The following is a 23,235-nucleotide window of genomic DNA, read 5'->3' as shown; positions in this document are numbered from 1 at the left end:
CAAAAGGAGTGCAGATACTCGTCAAAAACAGTGTATCAGCCTCAGAATTTACAGTGGATACAAATCAGGAAGCTGAAATCCACGGAATCAAGATTACAGTGGACAAGACTGTCATCACCATCTTTAACGTGTACTGCCCTCAAGACAAAGAGCTCTCTTTACAGAGAATGGACATACTGTCAGAGAACTGCTTGGTAGTAGGTGGTTTTAACAGCCACTCAATCAGTTGGGGTTACAGTGAGAATGACCGAAGAGGAGACGAAGTAGAGGACTGGCAGATAGAAAGAAATCTGCTTCTGCTGAATGATCCAGAAGACCCACCAACCTTATTCCCTCACCGATGGCTCACCACAACCACCACAGATCTTGCCTTTGCCACTGAAGACTTTGCCCAAAAAAACCAGCAGGAAGGTACAAAGACAGTTGGCAGGCAGCGACCACAGACCAGTACTACTGGCCATCAATATGCAGTATGCACCAAGCGATGCCAAGTCCTTTCCCAGATGGAATTACAAGAAGGCGGATTGGGAGATGTTCACGGGCCTCTCTGACGAGTACTGCAAGACCATCAAACTTTACAACTTCAACAGAGCCCCCAAAAACCAAAGCCATCATGAAAGCAGCCTCAAAGGAAATTCCACGTGGCGCTCGCAAGAACTACAGGCCGTATTGGACAGAAGAGCTGCAGGAGCTTGAAGATGAAGTGACAAGGACTAGAGAGGAGGTTGAAAACAACCCAACACAAGAAAACAACATTACCCTCAAAGCCTGCACTGCCAAATACAGAAAGGCCTACATCCAAGCTGCAAAAACAAGCTGGATGGAGAAAACAGAAAAGCTGAACCTTGACAGAGATGGCAACAAACTCTGGAAACTTACCAAAGCCATGAACAAGGAGACATGGTCAGCGCCTGTCACGCTTCAAAAAGACCAGGAGATGGTGACAGGGAGAGAGGCAGCAAACTGCTTCATAGACAGCTATGACCAGATCAGCAACATCACTGTGTCAGAGGGTAGAAACAACAAGTCCATGATGAAATGAAATGAAATGAAATGAAATTATGGTGCTTAGAGCCTCGCCGACCACTAAGGCCATCTCAAGGCTATCGCCGCGTCAATAACTACTACAAGGATAAAAAAAACAACCAATTAAAACGAGTCACCACTTCAAACTTTCCACTTCAAAGTTAAAAAAATACTTCCATACTTTAAAACCTTCAAATCTGTTTAAAAATGTCCACTTCTTTTAAGAAGTCCATCAGCGCCCACAGAGGGACATCACGAAACAAAGTCTTCAAAGAAACCGCCGTGTAATGTCTGCGTCTAACGTCATGCAGATCCCAACAGTCAAGGAGCACGTGTTTCACGGTGAGAGGCTCGTCACAGGGAATGCATCGAGGGGCCTCTTTCCCCTTCAACAAGTAAGAATGAGTAAAAAAAAAAGTGTTTCCCCGTACACAGTCTGCACAGCACAGACTCCTCCTTTCTGTTCTTCACCCCCGAAGGGAGGGTCTCTTTTAGGTCTGGACGGATCTGGAAGAGCTTGTTGTCCGTCTGGGTGTTCCACTCCTCTTGCCAAAGATCCTTAACGTAAGTGTTCACCTTCCGCTTCATGTCGGTGTATGGTACAAAGGATCTGGATAATTCTTTCTTTACAGCGTTCCTGGCCAGCAGGTCCGCCCTTTCGTTACCACGAATGCCAACATGTCCGGGAACCCAGGCCAACACAACCTCGTATCCTTTCTTCGTTGCGAGAGTAAAAGCTTCATAAAATTCCAGCAGTTTGGGATGAGTGATATTCCTGCAGGCGATCGCCTCCAGGGCTGACAACGAGCTGGAAAAGATCATGAATCTCTTTTGTTTCAAAGAGAGAACTATTTTTACCGCCAGAACCAGTGTGGTCAGTTCCGCAGTGTACACCGAGCTGTCAGACAGGATGTGTTCCGTTGAGGGCCGGTCAGGAAAGGCGGGACAGAACGCACATGCAGCGACTCCATCCTCTGACTTGGAACCATCAGTGAAGATACATTGAAAAGTGGGGAATTTGTGGCAGAGTTCCGAAAAGTAAGTTCTGTAGGCCAGAGAACTGGTGGAGTCTTTACGGTATGAGGCCAGATCGAATCGGACCTCAGGTGTTGTAAAGGTCCACGGAGGGCTGTCAGGGAACTTAGAGAAATCTGAGATGCCACCGACATCCAGATCGGCATTTTCTAAGTGCGGCTGAATGCGGAGTCCGAGAGGAGGTATGCTGTTTGGGTTGTCTTTAAATTTCTTACCAAAAGGGCTGTTGAATACAGCGTCGTAAGCAGGGTTTGTAGGTTCAGAAAACAATTTCAAATAATAGTTTATGGTCAGCTTCAGTCTGCGGTTGGAGAGAGGCGGTTCCCCCGCCTCTGCATACAGGCTGTGCACAGGGGTGGTGTGGAAAGCACCTAAGCTGAGACGGAGCCCTTGGTGGTGTACAGGGTCCAACAGTTTCAGGTAAGACGGTCTGGCCGAGCCGTATACTACACTTCCGTAATCTAGTTTGGACCGGACCAGGGCTCTGTAGAGGTGCAAGAGAGTTCTCTTATCAGCACCCCAGTCCGTGTGTGCCACAACTCGAATGATGTTCAGGGCTTTTTGGCAAGATATTTTCAGCTGTTTAATATGGCTGAGGAAGTTCAGCTTCTGATCAAAGACGACCCCTAAAAATTTGGCTTCCTTGACCGCCGGGATGGTGGATTTTCCCAGACGGATTTCAGGGTCTGGATAGAACTGGCGAAAGTTATGAAAATGAATACATTCAGTTTTGGAGGACGAAAATGTGAAGCCATTCTCCTCTGCCCAACACTGGATTTTGTTGACGCAGAGCTGAAGCCATCGCTGGATGCTGGCATACGTGCTGCCAGTTGCATATAAGGCAAAATCGTCCACAAACAGCGAGCTTTCCGATCCCTTCTGAACGGATTGAACGATGTCATTAATTTTGATGCTGAAGAGAGCAGGCGACAGGATGCTCCCTTGCGGGACACCCAGCTCCTGCTCGTGAATGTCAGACAGGGTGGTGCCGACCCTCACCTGGAATTGTCTGTCTTGCAAAAAATTGTGGATGAACTGGGGCAGGTGTCCTCGGAGGCTGAGCTTGTGCAGGTCCGAGAGGATTCCAAATTTCCACGTGGTATCGTAAGCTTTCTCCAAGTCAAAAAATATGGCCACCACATGCTGTTTGTTTACAAAGGCATTTCTTACAGTGGTTTCCAGACGAACCAGATGGTCAACGGTAGAGCGATGCTTGCGGAAACTGCACTGTTCTTTCGCCAGAAGGCCGTCGGTCTCTAGTTTCCACATCAGTCTACCGTTGACCATCTTCTCCATTAGTTTGCAGATGCAGCTGGTCACTGCTATTGGGCGGTAGTTGGAGGGGTTCGAGGGGTCTTTTCCCGGTTTCGGCAGTGGGATTATGAGGGCTTTCCGCCAGGAGGGTGGAAAAAAGCCTGTGGTCCAGATGTGGTTATGAACTTTGAGCAGGGTGTCCAGACAGGTTTGGGGAAGATGCTTTAAGAGTTTATAATGGACCTCGTCCATTCCTGGACAGGAATCCGTACAGGTCTGAAGGGCAGATTTAAGTTCATTCATTGTGAAAGGAAAGTTGTAATTCTCTGTGTTGTTGGAAGAGAAGTTACAGGGTGTTTTTTCTGACAGGTTTTTGGTTTTAAGAAACCGAGCAGATTTGTTAGCAGATCTCGAGTTCTGTTCAATTGTGGAGGCAAGCAAATTGGCAACTGCTTTCTTCTCTGTGACCAGAGCATCTGAAAGTTTAAGATGATGAAAGGTTGGGCATACGTTTTTGCCCTTAATCCTTTTTAAAACCCTCCACACTTTCTTCTTGGGTGTGTTGGAGGTTAAGGAAGAGCAAAAATCTCTCCATGACTTTCTCTGGCTCTTTTTAAAAACATACCTGGCTTTCGCCCTCAGCTATTGATGGGTTTGAACGCTATTGGTCTCCGGTCTCCGAAAGACGCGTCGCTGCGCTCTCTTCCGAGACTTACGGGCCTCCCGACATTCCGCGTTGATCCAGGGCGTTCTTGGCACCTGAGGCTTGGAGGTAGACGATAGGACTGCTGCTTTGGCGCAATCTAAAACGATCCGAGTCAGAGTGTCAGCAGGGTCCTTGCTTTTCAATACTGTTTCTTCCTGCAGCTCTGCTCTTATCTTCCTGGTAAAAATTCCCCAGTCTGCTTTGTCATAGTTCAGGCGGTCAGGCAGAGAGTCACCTTCTCCATCTGTGGGGCGGAGGACGACAGGAAAGTGGTCACTCCCGTGCAGATCGTCGTGCACTTTCCACTCGTAGTCCAGGACCAACGATGGATCGCAGACTGACAGATCTAAACACGAGAGCTTTCCAGAGGACAGATGAAGGTAAGTGGGAGACTGGTCGTTAAGACAGCACAAGTCCATATCGGAAAGAAGGTTTTCCAAGAGAAGACCTCGGGCTGATGTCATCTCACTTCCCCAGAGCGGGGAGTGTCCATTGAAGTCGCCCAACAGTAAAAACGGTCGTGGGAGCTGGTCAACCAGGTTCATGAGGTCCTGCCTCAGAACACGGACGGCAGGAGGAAGGTACAGAGAGCAGACAGTGATGGTTTTCTCAAGTGTGACTCTGACTGCCACCGCCTGTAAAGGGGTGCTTAAAGGAACTGTACTGTATAAAAGGGACTTGCGTAAAAAAAAGAGCGACACCTCCCGTCAATCCCTCTTCCTTCGGTTGAGCGGGTTTAAAAACGGAGTTAAAACCAGAGAGAGATAAAACCTTGCCATCTCTTTGCAGAGTCTCCTGCAGCGCCAGCACTGAAGGTTTCAAAGCACAACAAAGCAGCTGAAGTTCCACCAGCCGCCGTGGCGAAGTTGTTAGCGTCGCGGACTGACGGCTGGGAGGACGCGGGTTCGAATCCCAGCGGAGGTGGGTTTTTCGGCCCGTGGCCGGCTCCTACCCAGAGTTGAGTGTGCTGTGGGCTTAAATGGGGAGACTGGGACCACACAGTCGAGTGTCATCCGCTTCAAGGATGCGTCTTTGGGTGTGTTGCTCTAATTACCTGACCAACACTGCAAGTGTCTGTATCTCTCGGGCCTGGTTAACGCCAGGATATCATTATGACAGGAAGCGTAGAGTACAGCCTTGTCACGCAGTCCCAAACCAAAATGGACCTCCATAGCAACATCGTCATCATCATCGTCATCCTCTTCCTCCTTCATCGTCATCAATATAAAAAAAACAAAATAGTCTCAAAGTCTGTGGCCTTTCATGCCCTGCTCTCATGGTGACCTCAGTTTCGATACCCCTCCACTTCCGTGCTTGGGGTGAGTCCTGTCAATGTCGTCAGTGTCGGCAGATTCATGGGGGGCTGTTGTTTGAGGGACGTGGTGGCGGTCTCCACTCTGGGAGGGACGCTCACTCAGTCTGGCTCCGCGACTAAGCCATTATTGTCGTTAGTAGGGGGCTTAGTAGGTGGTGTCCTAAGTACGTTAAAACAGAACAGGCACCACTGAACACCACCGAAGTGACTCAGCAGCAGTGCAGGGTCTCCTCTGGTGTGTGGCCTCCTCTGGTGTGTGGCGACCTAACATCGATGGTTCCCTGTGGACTGCCGACACTGGAACTGCGACGGACGAACCCGGGTGTGGCTGTGTATGGGGGAATCTAAATGAGCGGCGTGGGAGTAATGCCACTGAAACGGTGCAGATGATGGGGCAGCAAAAAAAAAAAAAAAAAAAAAAAAAAGCAGCTGAAGTTCCTGTATATTGGCGAAAACCCCCCCGGATGTTCCAGTGGATCACTGCCATTAAAAAGGTTAAAAAAAATTAAAGCAGCAGCCTATTCCATCACTACCCCCTGCTCCTCTGCTTGCGGTGGCTCAAGGTCGGCCAGGATGGAGTACTTATTTTTAGAATTGAATTTTTCTGATTCCGACCAAGTCGGAATAACCACCACCTCGGCCCATCCCGATCCCGCCGAGGCCGCAACCCTCCCCTCCTTGAGTTTTGGAGGTACGGGGGGTTTCTCGCCACTTCTGCCAGCCCAAGGGCCAGGCAGACGAGAGGCGGGGCGAGGGGGTCCGGAGGGTGGGGTGGGGCGGGAGGCGGACAACGTGCCTCCGCCCGAGGCTTTCCGCTCCCGCCCAGCAGCCCCTGAGGACTGCCGCACAGGATGGGAAGGGGTGGACACGGCGCCTCCACCCAAGGCCAGCGGTTCTAACGAGGTAGGTACGTCGTCCGTCTGCGTCCCTGTGGACGTCGTCTGGACCGCGACGTCCACCATCCTGGGTCTGACGACAGAGTCGTAAGACGCCTTAGGCGACGCGGCCTCCACCTGTGTCCTTGCCTCAAAGAAGGATATCTTCTTTTCTGTTTTCACCTTCTGGATTTCCTTTTCCTTTCTCCAGGCGGGGCAGTCTTTCGATGAGGACGGGTGGCTGCCTCCGCAGTTTGCACAACGGGCTGGACTGACGCAATCGCCCTGGTGCGCCGCCTTTGAACAGGTGCCACACGCCTCTTCCTCCTTGCATCGGTCTCTCACGTGTCCAAATTTCTGGCATTTGAAACATCTTAGAGGGGACGGCACGTACAGGCTTACACTCACCATCAGGTATCCGACTCGAATGTCCTGGGGACATTCAGGCAGCAGAAGGTGAGGAAGAATGTGTTGGTCGGGACTCTGTCCGACCCCTTCTTCACCGTCACCCTGTACACGTCGCTCACTCCCTGAGAGGAGAACTCGCTCTTGATTTCTGCTTCAGACACTCCTCTCAACTCCGGGCATCTGATAACCCCCTTTGAGCAGTTGAGACCTTTGTGAAGGGAAACCCTCACCGCCCTATCCACAAAAGTGGTTGCCTTGAGCAGAAGCTGTGTCTGCCTTTTAGACTCTGTCTCCACTAAGAACGTTCCGCTCCTCAGCCTCTTGATGGATTTCAGCGATCCCGCCAGACACTGGAAGCCCTTCTGGATAGCGAAGGGGCTGAGAGCCGACAAGGGCTTGTCGTCATCAGCGCCCTCCATCACAAGCCACGACGGCCAAAATCCAGAGGTCTCAACGACCTCCGAATCTGAGTCTGAGTCGTCCGTTCCCGGTCTCCTTCTTTTTCCGAGTTTAGGGGGGTGTAGTTGTTTGGAGTTCATGTTTAAATAATTGTAAATTCATCCCTCCCTTACCCACCCACCATGGGGTCCAACTTAGGGGCCAGGGTCAAGGGAACACCAGCTTGACCCCTTCCAGGTTTCGGGAGGGATATACGACCAACAGCCTAGCTCCAACGTGTTCCCCCCCGATCATGCCCAGCTCCCGGGGACAGAGAACCGAGCACTACGGGGGTTATCTTAGTTAGCCTCTAAACTGCCAGTCTTGACCCAGCCCCACGAGGGGGTAGCCGATTGACACACACGGGCCAATGTGTGCCGCCTGTCTTAGGAGAGGTCCGAGCCAAAGGGATGTGTTGAGAGCAGCGTGCTCTCTCAATCCCCAGGATCTCATTCCCCTCCATCACAGGTCGCGCCACACGACAAACACGGCGGGCCTGAAGAAGGCCACAGAGAAAAAAGAATGTGGAAAAGAAGGCTTGATGGGGAGCTGAGGACAGAAAAGAGGCGGTAAAAAGAAGAATAGAGAATAGCGAAAGGGACAGTGGGTCACTTTTAGTTTGGGCCTCACTCACGACCTGTTCGGCATGGGAAGCCCTATCAGGGGCATCAGTACAAAAACCACCACTTATTCAGCCCGAACTGCTACGATAGCTATGTAGGCTGTCAATTAAGACCTGGGACCAGAGCAGCAAACCCCAAGAAGCACTGATGCCCCTGCCGACATAGCTCGCTCGATCACTGGCCACTAAGCCTCCCGACCACGACAAGGTAGTGACCCTCCCGGGAGAGGGTCAAGAGAACACCAGCCTGACCCCCTCCAGGTTTCGGGAGGCATGATGAAATAAAGAATCATCAGGATGACCAAGACCAACCTGAATATATGGACAGGCCTTTCAAACTAAAGGAGTTTGAAGAAGCCGTAAAGTCTTTGCAGGACAAAAGATCTCCAGGTCCTGACAAAATCACCAACGAAATGCTAAAACACCTTGGCACCAAAGCAAAGGCCAAACTCCTTGCTCTCTTCAACAACAATTGGAAGACGGGGGCATGTTCCACAGAGCTGGTGAGAAGCTGACATGGTGCCCATCCACAAGAAGGGCAAAGATAGAGCCAGGGCTGATAGTTATCACCCCATCTGCCTCACCAGCAGCGTGGGCAAGCTCCTAGAGCGTATGATCAACTCGCGCCTAGTTTGGTACCTGGAGAAGAACATCATCACTCCATAGCAGGCAGGCTTCCGCCATCATCATTCCACTGAGGATCAAGTGACCTACATAGCCCAGAAGATCGAGGATGGCTTCCAGGACAAACAGCATACACTGACGGTGTGGATAGACATGGAAAAGGCATACGACAAAGTCTGGAAGGATGGCCTCCGGAGGAAGCTCCAGAAGAGTGGTGTGACTGGCTGTATGTACCAGTGGATCTCACAGTACCTGAACAATAGGAAGGCCCGAGTCCATGTCAATGGAGCATACAGTTGGAAGAAGACACTGAGAGAAGGAGTTCTTCAAGGAGATGTCCTCAGCCCTACACTATTCCTCGTCTTTATCAACGACATCGTCAAAGATATGCCACACAAAGTCCAGGGAGCCATCTATGCAGACGATCTTGTCCTATGGTGCTCGGAAGAACACCTCACAACTGCCAACTACAGACTATAGCAGGCGCTCAAAAGCTGGATAAAACAGTGGCTGGGGACAATTAATGCCAAAAAGACCACTTACAGTTTTCAACCTCTCACCCAAAGAACAGAGGGCCAACCTGCACATCAATGGACAAACTCTGCTCGCTGAGAACAACCCCACGTACCTGGGAGTCACTTTTGACAAACGCCTGACGTGGAAGAAGCAAGCACAGAAAGCAGAATCAAGAGCAAAAGTACGACTTGCCCTCATGAAGAAGCTGGCAGGAACAACATGGGGCGCAGACAACACGACCCTCAGGAGGCTTTGCACTGGTAGAGTCAGGCCAGTGCTGGAGTATGGCATGACTGCATGGGGCACTACGACCAAGTCCAACTTTGAACGGATCAGCAAGGTTCAGAATCAAGCTACCCGTATCATCACAGCGGCCATGAGGTCTACGCCAATTCAGCAGTTTGAAACCATCACAGAGCTCCAGCCCCTTGAGGACCGCAGAGACGCCAAACTCCTGACCCAAGCTGCCAAGTTCAAGAGGTTGCAAGGCCACCCCATGAAGGACAGACTGTCCCAGCCAACAAAAGGACAGCTGAAGAGAGGGATCTTCGTACACCAGAGCAGGATCCTAGAACGGCAACATCAGGATATCCTTGACCATGCCCCCAAAGTGATACTCTGGTGTCTTGCCGTCCCTGTCTGGAGCGAAGGAACCCCTCCCCTCATCCAGTGCAGTATCTCTGGTGTTGGCCCCAAAGATTCTCAAAGTGGCCCTGAAAGAAAGTCCCTCACCCTTGAACACCTCCACACCCAGTTCCCCAAAGAGCTCTGCACTCATGTCTACACTGACGGCTCTGCGGCAGATGCCATTCGGAACGGAGGGGCAGGATCCAGGAAGCAGAGAAGAAAAGATCTGCCTCGCTATCGGTGTGTAGTCCACCAATTACAGAGCCGAAGCAGAAGCCTTGAAAACAGCAGCAGCCCACACTGAGGTCAGCCCCTACGCCAGCTACAACGTTGTCTTCCTGACCGACGCCCTGTCCACCTTGCAGGCCCTTTGGTCCAACAGAGATCAAGAACTCAACGATCTGTCCTCCTCTCTCGCCTCCCTCTGCACAAGTCACACAGTCACCCTACAGTGGATTCCCTCCCACTGCAACGTGCTTGGTAACGTGACTGCTGACTCCCTGGCAAAGGAAGGTACTACGAAAGAGCAGATGGACAGGTCTACCAGCTACTCTGAATCCAGGACCATCATTAAGGCCAAGTTGCAGAACAAGTGGAAGCAGCAGCATCCACGGCACAACAGAGCAGACCCGTACTACCTGCTGACTCGTCGAGAGCAGGCAGCCATTTTCAGGCGCAGGACAGGCCACAACCGCCTGAAACACCACCTATACACGAAACCTCGTATCGGCGACACAAAGTAGCGCCCCTGCAGAACAGGCAGCTAGACAACAGAACATCTGCTGCAGTCCTGCCCGCTCCACCAAGCGCTCCGAGATAAAACCTGGCCCGACCCAATCCCAGCGGCCCGGAAGCTCTACGGAGTACTGGAGGACCTGCGACGTACTGCCGCCTTCGTCGAGGAGACGGGGGAATCTGATAAATGACGAACGAGACAACAATCTGGCTGCAAAGGGAAAGAAGGCTCTTGTTTGGCTTTGCCAAGCCTTTAAAAAATGTAAAGAAATGTCACCAGCAGAAATGTTGGGGCGAAAGTACAATCCATTTTTATTATATTCATCAGAAATTGGGGGTTATCAGAGGTTAGATAATAATTATAGAAAAAGTACATTTATTACCTTTTAAGAAATACCTTGGTCTGCCACTAAATCCCATTATAAAATGGTTTACGGAGAACTTGGTAGGCATCCTTTGGTTGTTCATTCTCACGGTAGGTGTATTAAGTACTGGTTTAGACTGTTGGAAATGTACCAGAGTAGATTACCCAAGCAAGCATACTTAATGATGTTGTCAATGGACATGGATGGTTAAAGATGTTGGGCAACCTAAGTGAGAGAAATGATTTCCAAAGCTGGATTTTATGAGGTATGGTTAAATCAGGGTGCGACAAATGTTAATTTATTTTTAGTATATTTAAGCAACGGTTAACAGATATGTTTTTTGTGGGTTTTTTGTTGTTGTTGGTTTGTTGGTTTTTTTGTTTTTGTTTGTTTGTTTTGTTTTTTGGTGTTTTTTTTTGTTTGTTTTGTTTTGTTTTTTTAAAAGAATGATCAGGTACGGTAAGAGACAAGGAAAGGTATAATTTGTGAATGCTTGTGTATATTTACAGGAAATAAGCATTCTTTGTTTTCGTGTTGTTTTATCCCAGATTCAGTGATTGATAGCAATATGAAGAGATATGCTAATGAAATCGCACAGTCGTACTGTCCATATTGTAAAGACTGTGTAGAGGATGAAAACAACTTTTTATGTTTGCCCATTATACTCAAAATTAAGAAAGAAACTCTCCCTCTGTCATCTGTCCGTCTTCCCCTCTGTGTGTGTGTGTGTGTGTGTGTGTGTCTCACTCCCCCCTAACACCCTCTCCGCTGCTCTTTGTATGTCTACCTGGTTGTAATTGTCTAACTACTTTCTTGTCTGTCTGCCTCCCCCCTCTCTCTCGTTCCCTCGTTCGTTATCACTCACTCTTTCTCTTTCTGCATGTGCCTCTGCATGTCCGGTCTGTTTGTCTGTCTGTCGATCTTTGCTTCTATGCGTGCGTGTGTCTGTGCGGTTGTTTGAGTGGGGGTGGGGGGTGGGGCGGAAGCGTGAGAATGTGTATCTGTATGCATGCATATATGTAATGATAATAGTACTTAGGGTAGGTATGTCTAATTGCGAATGGTCCAGTCGAAGCAAACAGCTAAACGTGTGTGCTGTAAAGATAACATGTCGTACGATACTCAAACTTCGTTCTTTTGTCTTTGAAGGCTTTCTCCGACTGGTTGCACCAGGAAAAGTTCGTCTACTCGTTCTTTTCAACATTTTGTCGACGTTTGAAATAGCAGGGGTCCCTGAGGGTCAAAGCGAACGGGAAAGTCTAAGTGCGAACGATTGATTTTGGGTACATGTAGACAATTAAAATAACTTTAACTCATCAGACATATTATTAGAACATTGCACCATACTGTTGTGTTGTTGGTTTTGATCACACATGCACACAAACACACAGACATTTAAACATACACACCCCACACCGCACACAAACACGCCCTTTTGAGAGTGCTCGCATTGCTTACACGAGTGAGTGGAAAAGGTTTGATCACGCCCGCAGGCTCCTTTTCCGTTCGCATGCACGTAAAACTTGTGGTAGACATGCACTTTTTTTCCCCCGTGCGTATGTGTCTCTCTTCAAGTGCATCAGTCATGATTCTTTCCAGGAAGATGTTGAAGAGAGTTGGTGAGAGCAAACAGCCTTGCCTCGCTCCGACTGTGGTTCTGAACCAGTCCCCTATGTTACTGTTGAAGTAGACTGCGCTGGTGGCTTTGTCGTAGAGGTTCTGTATCACCCGGGTCAGGTTGGCATTGATGTTATACAACCTCATGGTGGCCCATAAAGCTGCATGCCATACTCGGTCAAACGCCTTCTTGAAATCCACGAAGACGTGGTAGAGGTCTTGCTGATGTTGGAGGTAACTCTCGCACAGTATCCTGAGGTTGAAGATTTGCTCTGTTGTACTGCGCCCTGGTCAAGAGACGCAAGCTCAAATGGTATCGCCATGTCACGAGATCATCAGGGCTTGCCAAGACATTCCTGCAGGGCACAGTGCAAGGTGGGAGAAGGAGAGGCAGACAGAGAAAGAGATGGGAGGACAACATCCCAGAATGGACGGGCTTGAGGTTGAGCGATACAGTCAGGAGGTCAGAAAACCGAGAGGATTGGAGGATGCTGGTTGCCAGATCACCTGTGGCGCCCCAACGGTCCACAAGACTACGGGATAGGTGAAGGAAGGTGATGTGTCTGTATCTGTATGAACATCCTTCAGCGCTAAAGTGATACAAAAGGCGGATTTGACGCGTCCGCACTTTTTTTGTAGTTTGTGTTGTTTTTTTCTTTGGCATGTGAGATGGTGGAAGAGAGAGGGGACAGAGACAGACAGACAGGGAGAACAGAGACAGGCAATGACAATGAAGTGACAAAGGAAATTCTTTATTGACAATTTCCTATTTGGCTTTTATGCCAAGGGGGTGATTAATAATCGAAAAAAACAAACGATACATAGATAATAAAAACAACAAAATTTGTAAGTCAACAAATAAGTGTTAACTTCGCTGGATCGATTTTCTGTCTGTAAGGAACATTGACAGCTAACGCCCTTTCGTTAGTTACCTGAAAATGCTTTCAGTTGGCCAATGCTGGTTCAAGAATAACAAGTGACATAATAATGACCACCCGACAATAATTTGCCAGGTAAAAATGTTAGCGATAATTTGTATTGATATGACTTTACCTTTCGAATATACCTACTATTTATAAACAAAGAGCTAATTCACACTGGTTTTCTTTCTGTGCGCTTCTATCATTGCCTACATTTTTTTGCTGGCATCTTTTGTTCATTCTTATTATTGTTACTGCTGTGTCAGTCTTTGTAACCAACCTTGGAATATTTGTCAAGGAAAGTTTTTCCTATCTTTACCAACGAATTCATTGATTTTCTTTGGTCCTCCACGTGCCCAAAACAGCTAGCAAGTAAAGCAACACACAGGCCTCATACAAGCAATACTGGTCTTTCTGTCCTCTTCCTTTCTCCGTGGCAAAAACAGTGAGTCATGCAAAGTCATATGACAGACAAGATGGCAGTAGGGGTCAGTCAGTGTGCCAATCAACTTTTACAGCTCAATGAGCTAATGGAGGGAGCACAGTTTGAGCACACAGTCCTGGCCACCCACAGCAAAGAATCGCCCGCCCAACACGCTGTCCAATGACTGCACTGGCTTCGTCATTGGCACACTGCCTATATGCTGCACACACACACACACACACACACACACACACACACACACATACATATATATATATATATATATATATATACATACATATACATACATAATATATATAATTCTAATATGTGTTGTTTCAGAAAATGTGTACACTTCGCTCACCCAACCAGTCTGTGTCACATTTTTGTCAGTAGTAATGATCATATCAAGGATAGAAATAGTATAGCGATTCTCAACGCTCAAGGAGCTTTACAATGATTGGAAAAAAAAAACGTAATAAGAAAGGAATATAAAAAAATGATAAGGTGTGTAACACAAAGCTTGCTAGCAAACATACAAATTGCTAACAAACATAAAATGTAGCAACACAATAGACCTTCTGGTTACCATAACCCCCCACCCCCTTACCCCGGCGGGGGGGGGGGGGATTTTTCATTATAATTTCCCAAACGTTTATCAATTTGCCATCCAAATATACCTGTCTGCTAAAAAAAGAATTCCGGTATGAATATGCCAGGGTATGGTTAAAAAAGGCACTCTTTTTGTATTAGCCCCAGCTTCGGAACATTTTGTCTTGGTACTGACACAGGAAAAACTTGGCTTACAATATTCCACCTATTGAGCGCGTTAAGTTGCCCTTCAATTTGGAGACCCACGCTATATAAATGCTTAACAATTATGACGATGATGATTATTATTATCATTATAATTATTTGAATGGCTACGCAGCCCATACCCTGTCAGTGGCGGCCTCAATGGCCTCCACACTGTTGGTGCCACTGCCCCCAGCCAAGACAACGCCCAAGTCACAATACTGGGCACAGTAGAGGAAGGCCCCCTTCTCATTGGGGAACTTGATATCCCTGATCAGCCTGCCCTCCCCGTAGTCCCACTCCTGCAGGGCGCGGTTGGCAACCCAGGACCCTGTCAGGATCTTTCCGCCCTGCCCTCAGGGAAAGAGAAATTTAAAATAAAATAAAATAACTTTTTATTTCATTTCATTTTTACACACAAACAGAAGATGTACACAGAAAAAGTATAACTTTCAGGCGGAAGTTGATCTGATCTTATTTAATTTTGCTTTGTTTTGTTTTCGAAACGTGCAGGATTTCGCTTGCGACATTTATAATGTCATATATGGATGGTATATTGGGAGTTTGTATCAGACTCCCTGTTTGGTTAAATATACGTACCATGTCAAACTAATACAAAACATGCCTATCGGTTCTTCTGTAGGCAAACTTCGCGGCAAACGCAGTGTAACGTCTGCACAGTCAATCAGTACAATTCCCTGCCCCCATCACCAAATATGGCCGGCATCATATCCGTTCGTCTCACTCCGCCTCTGCTTTTCACTCTTCACTAAATTTTTTTGCAAAACCTGTCAGTATGCACAGTCCTCCTCACGGTTTCCTACTTCTTCAACCCTGCCTCATGTCTGCCAACTCACTTTGCATGTATGAGGAATGAGAGGGAGGGAGGGGAGAGAAAGACCGGTCATGAGTGGTTCATGTAATTTGATATTTTTTCTTTGATGTAAAGCACCCTGTGCTCTTAGAGAGAAAGGGCACCATACAAATGCAAATTATCATAAGTTTAATTATTCTAATTACTGGTTCGCATGGGGAGCCCAAGTGATTGTAACAGCCGCGACAAGAAATCCCATTTGAACCATCAGCTCTGATCATGCGGACATCATTAATATGTAATGTATGTCTATGAACGGATTCTCTGAACATCTGAAAGCTTCCTCCAAAACATGCCGAAGAGCATAGTGTGCTGAAACGCCCCCAAAGTGGCGTGCACTCCATGTGCTTTCAGATTCAAGCAGTTGCTAACTGGAGTGCCACATCTTCTCACGTTGAACACTATGGGAAAAGATAAGAGCCCACGAGCTTTGGGAGGACAAGAACACACTGTCGTCTCCCTAGAGTGGTTGAGAGGAATGAAACCCCTGGCTTCCACGAGCACAGCAATGGGTCGAGGAAGCTCTAGATCCCGTGAGGGAAGCACTCATAACAGTGGCGGCCAGCCATGACTGACAAGTGCTCATTCCCTCCACCTGAGGCAGTGCGCAACCAGGGGGAACACTGACTGTTGGGGAAAAAGCAGTGCTAGGATGAAGCTGGGGGTCCAGCACTGGTCCTCCACACAGTCCAGCATGACCCAAAGGACGAACCCCTGTGCAGGTAAGATGGGCGAATCCATCAGTGGGCACTTGTCACCCTGCATACCCATCTGCATGGGTCACTGGTGCCAGGACCTCTTGGAAGGGGGTAACTAACAGGAGGGAGCTAAGGTCTGACCCAAGTATCAAACCTGCCGGCGGACCGACGGGGCAACAGCCTGGAGCCACCTGCCACGAATTAGTCCTTCTTGTAGAAGAAACTGACAAGATAATGTGGTCGCCTGCCACAAGCCAGTCTCCCTCCAAGGGGGAAGATGGTCGGATGGTAAAAGGGTCGCCTGCCACGTGCCTCTGTTCCGAGACTGGAGGGGAAAATAGTGGGGTCGTGTGCCTAGCTTACCCCAAATCTTACCCTCCTGGTGGAACCAGAGATCCCATGGGATCCACACAGCTCTGACGCCTGCCATAGACCTCACTCCTCCAATGGAGCCAAGGTTGCCAGACATGTGCCGAGCACAACCTTCTTATCACAAACACCGTCTTCTGCCTCCCTACTCGTAACAGGACATCATGGATGCATCCTCGCTCTGGGCATTGGCATCTCATCGACTTTGTCATTGTCAGGAAGAGGGACAGGCAGGACGTACGAGTCACGAGGGCCATGTGCGGCGCCGAGTGCTGGACAGACCACCGCCTTATCGTCTCCAAACTCAACCTCCGCGTCCAGCCCAAGAGACGGCTTCAGGGCATGAAAGCACCCAAACGCCTGAATGTCAACAAGCTGGAGCTAGGCAACATCAAGCAGAGCTTTGCTGACACCCTGGAGGAACGCCTTGAGTCTACCGTGCTGGACAACCAGAATGTGGAGGCAGCATGGGGCGCACTGCATGAGGCGGTGTACAACACTGCCATGGAGTGCCTTGGGCCTTCTGCCAGGAAGCACAAAGATTGATTTGATGAGAACTGCACTGAGATCAAGCAGCTGCTGGAAGACAAACGCCAAGCCTACAGAGCCCACATTGGAGATCCCAAGTCACAGTCAAAGAAAGACATACTGAAGAGCGCACGCAGCACCATCCAGCTGAAGCTGCGGCAGATGCAGGATTCCTGGTTGAGCAACAAAGCTGATGAGATCCAGGGCTTTGCAGACAGGAACGACATGAAGAACTTCTATAATGGCCTGAAAGAAGTCTACGGTCCCACCACCTCCGGATCTGCTCCACTCCTCAGTGCTGATGGTTCTGCCCTAATCACTGACAAGGACGGGATCCTTGAGAGATGGGCTGAACACTTTGACAACGTACCGAATCGCCCTTCCACCATCAATGATGAAGCCATCGACCTACTCCCCCAGGTACCAGTCAGTGAGTCGTTGGATGCCATTCCTTCTTCTTCTTCTTCTTCCGCGTTCGATGTTTTGGCTGCGTCAGACGGTCACCCCTGTCGCCACGACGTAACCCACGGTCTTCTCCAGGTCGTGGCGGTCTCCCCAAAGCTGCGCCTGTAGCTCTGTGCCCCCCGGCCAGGTTTGACGCCGGAGAGCTTCATGGGTTGGGCAGTGTTGGAGGATATGTTCAGGGGTCTGGGGTCCAGTGCCACACGGACACTCATCAGTGTGGGCGATCTTTATACGGTGAAGGTGACTCAGTAGTCGGCAGTGGCCAGTTCTCAGTCTGAAGAGGACTGTCTGCTGGTGTCTTTGGAGCTGGTGGATTGGATCGACACCACTGTTTGCACCCAGCCTTCTCTTCCACTGGTTCTGGTATCGGTTGTGGATGATGGTCCTGGCCTCTCTGTAGGTCACGGGGTGGCTGAACTGCTTCATTTTGCTGCCTGCCTTGGAGAGAGCATCGGCCTTTTCGTTCCCCGTGACCCCACAGTGAGAAGGAACCCACTGAACAGTGACAGTCGACCGTTTTGAAAGGTCATGAAGAGCTGCTTTGATGTTTGTCAGCTGCTGTTCGTTTCTGGTTGACTGGAGTCCCTGCAGGAGAGATCTGCAGTCAGTGAAGAAGGCTGTCTTTGGTGGTGGGTTGACTGACGTCCTGAGGCCTTGTGCAGCATGGAGTAGTGCTGCTGTCTCCGCTCTGTAGTTCGAGGAGATTCTTCCTGTGGGGAAGGCTCTAGGGGTCAGTCTTCCATCTGTGTGCCTGATGAAGATGCCTGCTCCTCCATTCTTCAACGCTCCCTCCGAGGATCCGTCTGTGAAGACGTGCGTCCATTCGCTGGGGTTGTACCGAGTCTCAATCATCTCCAGTGTCAGAGCTTTCAGCAGGGGAGGGGCTTGGCAGTCCTTTTGGTCAATGCCAGGGACTTTTGTGATGATTGAGACTCCTTCCAGTTGGTCGGCCGGTTCCTCGAAGTCGGGGAGTGTTTCCATCTCGGCAGGGGACGAGGGCAGCAGGTCTTCATGTTGGCGGTGCAGGGCCTTGGAGAGGTGGATGAAGCTGGTCCGCTTCAGTCTGTTCTTTGTTGGGTGCTTCAGTTTTTCGTGCATGGGGTGAGTTGGCATGCGCAGGAGCTTCTCGCTGTGGATGAAGACTTTTTCCTCTCGTCTTTCTTCGAGTGGGTGGAGGCCTGTGTGTTTCTCCATTGCCTGAACTGGAGTCGTCTTCATCCCGCCAGTGATCAGCCGTAGCCCTGCGTTCTGAACTTTGCTCAGGCGGCTTGTGTTGGTTGCTGATGCCGTGGCCCAGGCAGTGCTGCCATACTCCAGGGTTGGCCTGACAGTTCCAGTGTACACCCGCTGCAGTATGCTGCTGTTGGCACCCCAAGAGGTCCCGGCGAGTTTTTTCAGGATGGCCAGCTTTGTGGTTGCTCGTCTCTCGATGTCCTTGAGATGGGGGTTCCAAGTCAATCGCTTGTCGAGCTTCACACCCAGGTACATTGGCGTGTCATCCTGTTTCAACTGCTTTCCGTTCAGTTTGAGGTGGGAGGTTTCTGACATCGGTGACAGCGAGAAGATTGCTGAGACTGTCTTGGTGGTGTTGATGTCTACTCCCCAGGCAGAGGCCCATGTTCCCACGTAGTTGAGTGCTTCCTGCATTCTGTGGCTGGCGGACGTGAGGTATTCCGCAGCACTCCAGGCAGCAAAGTCGTCAGCGTGGAGGGCTCTGGAGACATGCTTGGAGATCTTCTCAGCGATGTCGTCGATGAAGATGAGGAAAAGTGTAGGGGAGACGACTCCTCCTTGTGGCACACCTTGCTGTAGAGTGACCCGGTGGCTGGTTTTCCCGTCGAGTTTTACCCTTGCCCTGCGGTGTTGGAGGAAGTCCTGGATCCAGCGGTACATCTTCCCTTCCACTTTCTTGTTGAGGAGCTTCAGGAGAAGTCCTGCCTTCCAGACCTTGTCGAAGGCCTTGGTTAGGTCCACGAAGACTGCAAGCACCTTCTTCTTTTCTTGAAAGGCAGTCTCTATCTCCTGTGCAAGGTACACCAGCTGGTCTTCGGTGCTGCGGTTTTTCCTGTAGGCTGATTGGGTATTGCTGAGCAGGTGGTTTTCTTCAAGGTGTTTCAGGAGTCGGGTGTTCACCATCCTTTCCATCACCTTGCCCAGACAACTCAGGAGGCTGATCGGTCGATAGCTGGACTTCTTGGTCTTATTCTTCTGCTTCTTTCTGATGGGGACGATGATGGCTTCTCTCCACTGGTCTGGAAGTTTCCCTGTGTCCCAGGACTGGTTGATGATCAAGAGGACCTTCTGTCTGGCTACAGGTCCCAGGTTCTTGATCATGTCATTCGGGATGCCGTCTTTCCCAGGGGCTTTCTTTTCCTTCAGTTTCCTGATGGCTGCATTGAGTTTGGCCATGGAGAAGGCTGTCATCATGGACTGACTCGGGTTCTGCTGTTTCAGCTTCTCCTTGATCTCCCTCTGGACTTCCTGCACTCGGGCTTCAGGGAGTGTTGTGGTGCTGCCCTCACCAAAGCGACCGGTGCCTCTGTCAACCTGAAGGTCAGGGGAAGGCAGAGTAGAGCGACTGACCAGACAAACTCACCACCTGCCAACCTCACAGTAGCTCAGTGGAATGCAGAAGGGCTGAGAAACAAGAAACCAGAACTCCAGGAGTTTCTCCGAAATAACAGCATTGATGTCATCTGCATACAGGAGACCCATTTGAAAGATCCTCAAAGATTTTTTATTAGAGGCTACGAAGACTTCCGCCAAGATCGAGAGGACAGACACAAGGGAGGAATCCTCACCCTCATCAAAATCTCCATCCCTGCAGTAGAAACAAGCAGATCGGGAAAAGAGAAGAGGATGCCATTCCAACTTTGGAGGAGACCCAGAAAGCTATCCGTCTGCTATCCAATGGCAAAGCCCCTGGCTCAGACTCCATTCCAGCTGAGGTCTACAAAGAAGGTGGTATGGCGCTGACTGAGAAGCTTCATCAGCTGTTCCAGCTCATCTGGCAGCATGAGGCAGTTCCACAGGACTTCAAAGACGCTTCCATCATACACCTGTACAAGCGCAAAGGAAACCGTCAGGCCTGTGACAATCATTGTAGAATATCCCTGCTGTCCGTCGCAGGCAAGACTCTGGCCAGAGTGCTACTCAACCGTCTCATAGCATACCTTGAGCAAGGTCTCCTACCAGAGAGCCAGTGTGGCTTCCGGAAAGAACGCGGGACTATCGACATGGTGTTTGCTGCCAGGCAGCTCCAAGAGAAGTGTCAGGAACAGAACGCCGACCTTTACTCCACCTATGTCGATCTGACCAAGGCCTTCGATACTGTTAGCAGAGATGGCCTTTGGAGAATCATGGCGAAGTAAGGATGTCCCAGAAAGTTCATCACCATCATACGGCAACTACACGATGGGATGCTGGCCCGAGTCCAAGACAACGGAGAGACTTCAGAACCATTCCCTGTCTCCAACGGAGTCAAGCAAGGGTGTGTTCTTGTCCCCACCCTGTTCAGTCTCATGTTTTCAGCCATGCTGACAGATGCCTTCAGAGACGCTGACGTTGGCATTGGCATCAGGTACCGCACAGATGGCTCACTCTTCAACCTCAGGAGGCTTCAAGCAAAAACCAAGGTTAGGACAAACACCGTCAACGACTTCCTGTTTGGTGATGACTGTGCTCTCAACGCTGCCTCTGAAGCTGACATGCAACATAGTGTCGACAAGTTCTCTGCTGCCTGTGACAACTTTGGCCTCACAATCAGCACAAAGAAGACTGAGGTGATGCACCAGCCAGCTCCAGGAAAGCCTTACGTTGAACCAAACATCTTCATCAACGGGCAACGACTGAACGCGGCGGACAAGTTCACACACCTGGGCAGTACACTCTCTCGCACAGTTGTCATCGACGACGAGGTGAATGTCAGACTTGCCAAAGCCAGCGCTGCCTTCGGCATAAGAACGTTTGGAACAGGAGAGGCATCACCCTGGAGACGAAGCTCAAAGTACATAAGGCCATAGTTCTCACCACACTGCTCTATGGATGTGAATCATGGACGGTCTACAAACGCCACGCCAAAAAGCTGAACCACTTCTACACCACCAGCCTCAGAAAACTTCTCGGCATAAAGTGGCAAGAGAAGATCCCTGACACAGAGGTGCTCACTCATGCAAACTTGCCCAGCATCTACACCATCTTGATGCAGGCCCAGCTGCGAACTCCAACATGGCAAGCGCTCTCATGGAGGCCAAAAGAAGCGCTTCAAAGACACTCTGAAAGCTTCTCTGAAGGCCTTCAACATCAGCCACGACACATGGGAGCTGAATGCAATGGACAGACCAAAGTGGCGTTCAGCTGTCCACAAAGGCGCCAAATCCTGTGAGGCCAACAGAATCGTTGCAGCAGAGCAATGCAGACAGGCCAGGAAAAGCAGTGCCAGCAAGTCCCCGACAGCCGCCACCATCCCCTGTCCACACTGCGTCAGAACCTTCCGGGTGCGGATTGGCCTGACCAGTCATCTGCGCACCCACAGAGCCCAACCCACCCACCCCCAGGATGACTAGATGGTCCTCGTCGATCCCGACGGACGAACCACACATATAGCCAGATGATGGATGCATCTATCTAAAAATGATTTCGTCATTCTTAAAAGGTTGACATAAGTGTTTATTTTGGAATTCAGATACATATGAATTATTTCGTCATTCTTAACAGGTTGACTGAAATGAAATGAAATTATGGTGCTTAGAGCCTCACCGACCACTAAGGCCATCTCAAGGCTATCGCCGCGTCAATAACTACTACAAGGATAAAAAAAACAACCAATTAAAACGAGTCACCACTTCAAACTTTCCACTCCAAAGTTTAAAAAAAACTTCCATAGTTTAAAACCTTCAAATCTGGTTAAAAATGTTCACTTCTTTTAAGAAGTCCATCAGCGCCCACGGAGGGACATCACGAAACAAAGTCTTCAAAGAAACCGCCGTGTAATGTCTGCGTCTAACGTCATGCAGATCCCAACAGTCAAGGAGCACGTGTTTCACGGTGAGAGGCTCGTCACAGGGAATGCATCGAGGGGTCTCTTCCCCCTTCAACAAGTAAGAATGAGTAAAAAAAAAAAGTGTGCCCCGTACGCAGTCTGCACAGCACAGACTCCTCCTTTCTGTTCTTCACCCCCGAAGGGAGGGTCTCTTTTAGGTCTGGACGGATCTGGAAGAGCTTGTTGTCCGTCTGGGTGTTCCACTCCTCTTGCCAAAGATCCTTAACGTAAGTGTTCACCTTCCGCTTCATGTCTGTATAGGGTACAAAGGATCTGGATAATTCTTTCTTTACAGCGTTCCTGGCCAGCAGGTCCGCCCTTTCGTTACCACGAATGCCAACATGTCCGGGAACCCAGGCCAACACAACCTCGTATCCTTTCTTCGTTGCGAGATTAAAAGCTTCATAAAATTCCAGCAGTTTGGGATGAGTGATATTCCTGCAGGCGATTGCCTCCAGGGCTGACAAGGAGTCGGAAAAGATCGTGAATCTCTTTTGTTTCGAAGAGAGAACCATTTTTACCGCCAGAACCAGTGTGGTCAGTTCCGCAGTGTACACCGAGCTGTCAGACAGGATGTGTTCCGTTGTGGGCCGGTCAGGAAAGGCGGGACAGAACGCACATGCAGCGACTCCATCCTCTGACTTGGAACCGTCAGTGAAGATGCTTTGAAAAGTGGGGAATTTGTGGCAGAGTTCCGAAAAGTAAGTTCTGTAGGCCAGAGAACTGGTGGAGTCTTTACGGTATGAGGCCAGATCGAATCGGACCTCAGGTGTTGTAAAGGTCCACGGAGGGCTGTCAGGGAACTTAGAGAAATCTGAGATGCCACCGACATCCAGATCGGCATTTTCTAAGTGCGGCTGAATGTGGAGTCCGAGAGCAGGTATGCAGTTTGGGTTGTCTTTAAATTTCTTACCGAAAGGGTTGTTGAATACAGCGTCGTAAGCAGGGTTTGTAGGTT

At 49.6% G+C, this 23,235-nt stretch overlaps 1 protein-coding gene across 1 annotated transcript in view; it reads right to left on the bottom strand.

Annotated features, from left to right (window-relative positions):
* Nucleotides 1–13,610: 13,610 nt before the first annotated feature.
* Nucleotides 13,611–23,235, bottom strand: part of LOC143292303 (uncharacterized) — a 78,900-nt gene continuing 69,275 nt past the window's right edge. Inside the window, exons 6-7 of the mRNA XM_076602491.1 lie at nt 14,446–14,652; nt 13,611–13,727 (exon numbers count right to left, since the gene is read on the bottom strand). Coding sequence (XP_076458606.1) covers nt 13,611–13,727; nt 14,446–14,652 — 324 coding nt within the window. The remainder of the gene's footprint in view (nt 13,728–14,445; nt 14,653–23,235) is intronic.

This window comes from Babylonia areolata, chromosome 18, assembly GCF_041734735.1.
Source record: "Babylonia areolata isolate BAREFJ2019XMU chromosome 18, ASM4173473v1, whole genome shotgun sequence".
Taxonomy (NCBI): domain Eukaryota; kingdom Metazoa; phylum Mollusca; class Gastropoda; order Neogastropoda; family Buccinidae; genus Babylonia; species Babylonia areolata.
Note: the sequence above shows the minus strand (reverse complement) of the source record. Positions and strands in the feature narration are given on the sequence as shown.